The 8,326-nt window shown below is 37.1% G+C and overlaps 1 protein-coding gene across 2 annotated transcripts in view; it reads left to right on the top strand.

Annotated features, from left to right (window-relative positions):
- The first annotated feature begins 467 nt into the window (after positions 1-467).
- Positions 468-8,326, top strand: part of Cnih1 (cornichon family AMPA receptor auxiliary protein 1) — a 16,628-nt gene continuing 8,769 nt past the window's right edge. Inside the window, exons 1-3 of one of the 2 annotated variants that reach the window (XM_048793565.1) lie at positions 468-655; positions 5,362-5,430; positions 5,676-5,723. In XM_048793565.1, coding sequence (XP_048649522.1) covers positions 575-655; positions 5,362-5,430; positions 5,676-5,723 — 198 coding nt within the window. In that variant the 5' untranslated portion in view covers positions 468-574. The remainder of the gene's footprint in view (positions 656-5,361; positions 5,431-5,675; positions 5,724-8,326) is intronic. The other variant, XM_015480900.2, reaches the window with a different exon arrangement.

Raw genomic sequence — 8,326 nt, 5'->3', positions numbered from 1 at the left:
TTTGCTCATTGGGAACTTTTTCCTTGCCTTGCCAATTCTACCATCTCTTTGCTTGAATGACGACTACTCATCGTGTAAGTCTGGGATTAGGAAATACTTTTAACCTAAAAGCTCCACGGTGGGCTGGGAGCCCTTCTTAGACCTTTGGTAGCATCCCACAGAGATCTCTTTACGGTTTTTAATACAATCATTATTTATTTAGTTGTTCATTTCCGGTACTAAACTGAGTTCTTTCGATACAAGTAGTATCTTATTCATTTTTGTATCTCAAGGATAAACACAGTACAAATCAGCAAACTAGACACTCATTCAATAAATATTTATTCAAAAACACATTGGAGAATGAAGGACAAATCAATCAACTGTGTGGACAACCCAGGTGCGACGCAGACTCCGGCCATCAGAGGGCGCCAGCGCGACTGGAAAGGTGCGCAGGCGCGCTGGGAAGGCGGGCGCCGCGGTAGCGGCGGCGGTCGTGGCTGCGGCCGGGGGAAGTGAATGGTTTTACCCAGAAGGCCCTGCGCCGCCTTTCTCCGCTGGCACCAGCGCCGCTGCCAGCTCCTCCTTCCCGGCCATGGCGTTCACGTTCGCGGCCTTCTGCTACATGCTGGCGCTGCTGCTCACCGCCGCGCTCATCTTCTTCGCCATCTGGCACGTGAGTAGCTGGGGTCGGGGGAAAGAAGGCGAGGCGGTGGCGCAGCTTCCTGTCGCTTCGGGCCCGCGGTCCCGGCAGTGCCGGTTCCCCGAGGTCCGCGCACCGGGGATGGGGCAGGGCGGCTAGGGCCCCGAGTGCGGGGTTTGCGCGCGCTCTCCTGCGGGCGGGGGCTGCGGCTTCAGGAGAGCCCCGGCATGCGGCCGGGAGTGGATGTGCCGGCGGTGTTAGGGGCGCAGGCCGCGCCCCGCTACTCCTCTCAGGCTGGGTGAGGCAACCTCGGTGCCTAGGGGCCCTCGGGACAGCGCCGGGCTCGCAGGACCCCCTGCCGGCCCGCTTTCCCGCATCCCGGGAGGATGTCAGGTGCGCACAGAGTACTTAACGTCAAGTTTTCTGAATTTTTATTCTTGTGTAGATTGTCTTTCTAGGGTTTTCGCAGGAGCATTGGCCAAATGATGGGATAGTTTATAACCTATTTTTAGATGAATTTCCAACTCTACTTTTCAGCACTTGGTGGGTGCCTTTCAAGCAGAATCATCATTTTTCGGAACCCTATTTCCTGGTGAACTTTGATGCCGGTTGGATCGATTGCTTTGTTAATTGCATCTCCTTGAGCTTTCCCACTAAATACTACTTGATCCGCGAGAGTTTCTGAAGAGACAGTCTTCCAAACCACCCCTGTATTCAGGGGAGCTTGATTTAGTAGAGGGAATTTTAATTAGATTTTGAAAATGCTCAGAAACCTTAAGCTTCTCAAGAACAGTTTTATTTCTGTTACTTGCATCATGTTGCACATCTTTACTGGGCCCTATAAGGAACAAGTCTTAAGTTCACTGTGACATAGTTCTACAAGAAGACTTTTTAAAAGGATTTCTGTTTTTCTAGCATAAAATTAGCATTGAGAACTTTCTGGAAATCAGCATGCGTAAAAAATTGTTTCATGTTTGCTTTTGTCTTCCTCCATGTTCTAGTACCTTCTGGGATATTCGTATTAATTTGAATGATTGAGCATGTTCACTCAGGTTTCATGACAACCGTGCTTGTGAGACTTGGACAGAATGATTAAATTGCTTCAGTATCATATGCAAATAAAAAAAAAAAAAAGCCTCAAAAGTAGAGGGCTATCACATCCATCACCTTTTGCTAAAAGTGTGTTTCTACTTATTTAAAACCTCCTGCTTATGTACCACATGCATAGGTTGTTCACGTGTCAGAAGTAACTGCTATCTAAAAATCTTGTCATTAGAAACCAAAAGCTTAAAGAGCATCTTAAGTTTCACTGAGAGGCTGAGGCAGGAGTATCTCAAGGTAGAAGCCAGCCTCAGCAATTTAGGAAGGCCCTCAGCAACTTATTAACAACCTGTCTCAAAATATAGAAAGGGCTGGGGATGTAGCTCAGTGGTAAAGCGCCTGTGGGTTCAGTCCTCAGGACCAAAAACAATACTAGCCCTGCCTTAGCCTCTGATGAAACTAAGATGTGTGGTTCTCTTCCATCTACAGACATGGCTTTAAATCACTTTCTGCTTGATGGGTGTTCTTTTTTTCTAGGATGATGGAGAGTCATAGAAGAGAGCTATGGATAACCTTTTTCATGTTTTCACATTTTTAAACCAGGTTGTATTTGACTTATGGAAAACCTGACCTGCACTTTTTAAAAAAATGGGTGATTTACTTTCAACTTTGAAAGGAATGTGTGTCTGGATGAAGTTGATAATTTTAAGTCCTATTAATAGAATTTTTAAAATTTGTATCACAGAATAGTGGAGAACTTTTATGCTTAGGAATTTCTTAGTTCAGAGAATTATTTCATCCTTTTGAAAACAGTTTAAAATAAATACTTAAAATTTTTCTATTTCCCATATAACCTTATTTTTTAAGATAGTTTAAATATCCGCTCGGTGTAGTACAGAGTTGGAGGTCTAGGTGGTTCAAAAGCCCAAAATGCAGAAGTCATTCCTTCAGGGCTTTTATCAAATTTGAAGATACCTTGAATTGTGTGCTTTGGCATCTTTAAAGGTTTATCTGTTTTATTGCTTTTACACTTCTGTGAAATATTTTGTGAATGTTTTTGTTCAGTTGCACAGCTGCAAAAGGTTTAAAAGTTGCTAGTTTTAAAAATATTTTCAGAAGAATTTTGAAAACTCTTTTAGCATACAGCACTCAAATAGGAATCTATTCAGCAACGTACTCAAAAGACCTTAAAATCACCAGAAGAAAGTGTCCAATCAGAAAAGTTAATTTTAAAAATAAGTTTTGTATTCATTTTGCTATTAAGTTGAATATTGTTTTAAGCAAGTAATTGCATTTGTTGCAATTATAGTCTTCATTTTGAACTTTTATTAGTAAAGTACATTGGGGATATATCATAGCTAATAGCATGTAGCTGACCAATATTCATAACTAATCAGAAATTGTTTTCTTCTAATTACACATTTATACATTTAACTTTTATCTGTGTTAGTAGTCATTAGCAAAGGAAAATTCCACTGAGCGAGGTGGCATGTACCTGTAATCCCTCGGACTCAGGAGATTGAGGCAGGAAGATTGCAAGTTCAAGGCCAGCCTCAACAACTTAGTGAGGCCCTAAACAACTTAGTGAAACCCTGTCTCAAAATAAAATGTGTTGGGGGTATACCTCAGTGGCAATCTCCAGTACCTTAAAAAAAAAGAAAGAAAGAAAGAAAAGAAAAAAAATCCCTTTTGGTGAGTTCTGTACTTTTTCATATAATTATCCTAGTTTTTTTTTTTCCTTCACTTTTTTATCCCCTGCCATTCAACAAATGAACATTTAACACTTAAATGTGTGTGAATGAATGAATTTTTTGAACACTTAAATATGTGCACTATAAAACAGGCCTATAAAATATAGGTATTATATTATATTTTAGGTCATGGGACATAGTAGTAGAGAGTCTTTGCTCTCCTGGAGATTACTTTTTTTTAAAAAATTTTTTTGAGGGGCTGGGGATGTGGCTCAAGCGGTAGCGCGCTTGCCTGGCATGCGTGTGGCCCGGGTTTGATCCTCAGCACCACATACAAAAACAAAGATGTTGTGTCCGCCAAGAGCTAAAAAATAAATATTAAAATTCTCTCTCTCTCTCTCTCTCTTTAAAAAAAAAATTTTTTTGTAGTTGTATATGGACAAAATGCCTTTATTTTATTTGTTATGTGTACTAAGGGTTGAACCCAGTGCCTCATATGTGCTAGGCAAGCACTCTGCCACTGAGCCACATTCTCAACCCCTGAAGATTACATTTTAATGTTTAATTGTTTTCCTTCTATTCTTATTTGGTTGGATTTTTTTTTTTTAAGTTGTAGATGGACGTAATCTTTATTTACTTATTTTTTGTCGTGCTGAGGATCGAACCCAGTGCCTCACATATGTGGCACTGGGTTCCAACCACTGAGCTACTACTGTCCCAGCCCCTGGTTGGAGTTTTTATTACAGCAGATTGATGAATTTTATAAAATTCTACTAGAGATTTAAAAAATCTTTTTTTTTAAAACAAAACTAAGAACTTTAGGGAAATAAACATATTAAAAGCTAGAAATGTTATAACTCTTCATCACTGATAATGTTGAGTAATACTATATAACATCTATAGATACTATTCCTAAACCACCAGGGGGAAGTAGGTTAAGTAGGTTAGGTTCCGTGTCCTGTGCGTGACCTGTGGCAGCAACTTAAAACAGCTCCCTCATACACCTGCTGCTTTGGTTTCTTTAACACCTGAATTAAGGCGACAGAGTGGTATAAAGCCTCTATTGGTACATTTTGACTTTGAAGTTCTGTGTTTTAGTAACCCTTAATGTTAAAGCCATATTATTCCATAGTATGGACGAACGTATTCTTAGAAATTTATGTGTTTGGACACAAATGGGAATACACTGAAGTGTTTGTGTCCATCTCAAGTGTTTCTCTAAACACTGTGATTGGGGGGGACAGGGTCATGTACAGATATTTTTAAATGATACTCCTTTTTGTTAAGTGGGATGAACAAACCTATACTATTCTTTATTGTGAGAAATGCCATATTGATAGCCTTATCAACATGGAGTTGTAGTCAGGGATGCAGTTATTTCTATGCAAGGGAGTTAGGAAAACTTTCAGAGAGGGGGTCCATACAGGAAGAGGGGTTTTTAGGATAAAGAGGAGTTTGTATTAATAGTTGTGTAGGAGAGGGAAAGTTCATTTTAAATTAAAAAACAAACAAAAAAAACCTTGAACAGAGACATTGAAGAAATTGAAAATTAAAGAATGATCACAGTGATATCAGATCTTTATATTAATATTATTATCTTTTTTTGTGTGTGTGTGGGGGAGTGCTGGGTATTTAACCCAGGGTGCTCTACCACTGAGCTACATCCCAGTCCTTTAAAAAAAATTAAATTTTTTTTTTTTAGGTAGGGTCTTACTAAGTTGCAGAGGTTGAGATCCTCCTGCTCTGCCTCCTGAATAGCATACATATGTCACCGTGCTCAGCTACTTATCAGATCATTTCAATAGTCATGACATAAAAGTATTACAAGTTCTTTAAATCCAATTCTGATACATCTGACTATTATTTAGCATATATTGAAGTTACTGTAAATTTGGTACCTGTAAATGCACCTTTGCTTTATTTATTCAGTAATTATTTGATGATGGGGCAGGTTTGTTCCTGCTTTTATTGAAATGAGTGGTTCTAACTTTTTAAATTTTATTTTAGATTATAGCATTTGATGAGCTGAAGACTGATTACAAGAATCCTATAGACCAGTGTAATACCCTGAATCCTGTAAGTTGTAATATAGGATGTATCTTTAGATTATTAAAATGTATTTGCTTTTTACTTGATATATTTTGAAAATGGCCAATATTCTCAGTAGCATGATATATTTGTATGTTTTGAAGTAGGCAGAATTTGAAAAATATTCTTTTCCTGTCATGCTTGACTGTTCTGACAATTATTAATCTACTGATGATCTTATCAGCTGTCATACTAACATTCTTCCAATCTGCTTTTTACATTGTCGGCCAAAGACAGTTGAAAAGGTCAAAAAGATTAAAAGAGTCAAAATTGCACTAAAGGTGTGTACTGCTTTTTAGTTTAATGTTTTAATGCTGCATTCATTTCATGGGGAGGGTTAGGGCATTTGTATTTGTACTGTTCTGTTCAGTGTGCTCATTCATATGCCTGTTGAGGTTTATTATTTCATGAAACTTTATGTTTTATGCAAATGTTTGCTTGCTGGCCCAGTCAAGTAGGGAAAGCTGTTAAATGCTTATGCATTTTTTTTTTGTTTTGTTATGGCCATAGGCACATCTATATTAAATTATTTGGTGCTGTATTTGGAAGTTGGTTAACATAAAATGACTTAATAGATTGTGAGTTTATTCTTGGTTTGTGACTTATGAAGTAGTATGCAAATGTAGTATAGATTCACCGGCCATATCTAGTTTTATCTGTAATTATGTATGTTTTTGAATAAACTAGTTTGGTCTTTCAACTGATGTTTATTTAGAGACTTTTAGGTAGATAGCTCTGTTCTGGAATCTTGTAATGCTATCCTTTGGACTCTATAGATGCCTGAATTTTAAAGATAACAATTCATATTCTAAATGTTTACATAGTTATTTCTAGTGTATTCTATCTACTCTAAATTTTTTATCCTAAGTTCTGAGCTATGGATTTAGTAATATTGTGGCTGTTATTGTTAGGGGCTTTATATACATATATTTTGCTTCATTTTAGGAGGAGTTGTCTTTAATTTCTAGGTTTGATTTTGCTTGATTGGTCAGAAACTGAAAAGTTTTTAGTGGGTATATCTTCAAGTAATAGAAAACAGTAATTCATCTTTAAAAATTTCTTACTGAAGGTTAGAATTTGTGTAGACTGTAGTTGTGTCAAACTCTAATGCTCTAGCATAGTAGAGGGTCTTATTTGGAAAAGCACCTATAAACTCAGTTGGCTACTTTCTTATAAATGTGAATGATGGAATAGATTTCTACTTTGTTCTTACGGCCCTGTTATAGTATACAGTTTTGATGTAGGAACAGTTAAAAGTTTTAACTTACTAGCTGCTTCTCTGCTCTTAGGAAGCAAAACATGAGATGATGACTCTCCTGATTGGAAAGTACTGTGTATTGTAAAACATTTTTACTTTAGTAATTGAAACTAATTGCTACCAAGAAATTAAGAAACTGAAATTTCTCCTTTTGCTTAATAGCATTGTATGACCTTTGACTTTGCATTACTTGAAATAACCAATTGATGATGAGCATATTAAATAGCTGAAATCAGTTCAGCTGAAATCAGCCTGCTGGGTGCCAGGCTCTGTGCTCATATGCACGTTCTCTGGATTTCTTTTCTCATTCAGTTTTCATGACAATCTTAATAGGTAGGTGTATTGTTATTTTCATGATTAGGACCCTTAACTGAGGTGTTTTGTGAGATTGAAGCATGTTGCTGAAGGTTACACAGCTAAGGTAGACACCAGAATTTGAATCCAGACAGCCTGACTTTTTGAAGCTGATGTTCTTGTGTTTTCCTAAATTACTGTAAGTTTAAGAGGGACTAATTTCATTATAATATATAATGTGTGATTTCTGGCTTTTCTTAATGGAAAGAAATTCTCACTCAGAAAAGACATGTGCTTGGGGACATCATGATCCTGCAGGAGGTCTGAAGGGCGGTATAATAGCAGCACAAGTTGCATTTTGGATAGGGTGCCGATAATTGGCTGAACAGCAGTGCATCTGACAGTTTTCCCTATTTAATTTGTTTTGACAGTTCTGCCAAAGTATGGGGGAAGACAAATATTATTTTTTAAAATGTGAACTTTATAACAGGAGAATATTATGTTTTTGCATGTTTTAAGTTCTGTCATTTCAGCCATATTTGCATGAGGTATTTTTTTATCTGGATACTAGTTTTTGTGTACACTTTGGTTCCTGAGTAGAAAAATGTTTGTTGTACTTGTGGTGAAATTTTATCATTGAAGAAGGACTGGTTTTTGTGAGAAATGTGTAATATGTTTCTGGACTGTTTTTGAGGAGTTAGGGAGGGAGTGAAATTTGTTTCCTGTTTCATGTTTGACTGGTAGAGTCACAATTACCTTTTTAATACTCTTTTTAAAATTGGTTAAGTGCAATGGGAGTCATCCTGATTTCAAAATCATTCTTTCTCCATACCTCAGTCTGCAAGTGTAGGGCAAAACCTTACAAGATAATTTGTATTGTTAGGTATTAGTTGATCTTAGAGGACTGAAATAGACTTTGTTATATTTTATCCTGTAATTTAAATTAGTATTATAAAAGCAACTTTAATGGTGCTCCTAATATGTATTTTTCTTGGTATGTTCTAGCTGTAGTTATTTAATTTCAAAGATGTCCTGTGGACACTTGTTTAGAGAACTTTGATCTTAAATAGATGCTGGCTTAAAGGTTCTTTTATTTATGAGTTTATATGCAGAATTTACCTTTGTTATTTATTCTGTTGCTTAAGTTTGAAGAAAACTTCTGGTTAGTGGCATAGATTAGTTGATTTTTTACCAAGATTTCATTTAAGATAGTATTCATTAAAAAGTACATTCTAGGACTATAGGTGGCAGAGCACTTTCCTAGCATGCACAGGCACTGTTTCATCTCCAGCACCATCAAAAAAAAAAAAAAAAAAAAAAAAAAAAAAAAAA

This window comes from Marmota marmota, unplaced genomic scaffold (assembly GCF_001458135.2).
Source record: "Marmota marmota marmota unplaced genomic scaffold, marMar, whole genome shotgun sequence".
NCBI lineage: Eukaryota > Metazoa > Chordata > Mammalia > Rodentia > Sciuridae > Marmota > Marmota marmota.
The sequence above is the reverse complement of the archived record's forward strand: the minus strand, read 5'-3'. Positions and strand labels throughout refer to the sequence as shown.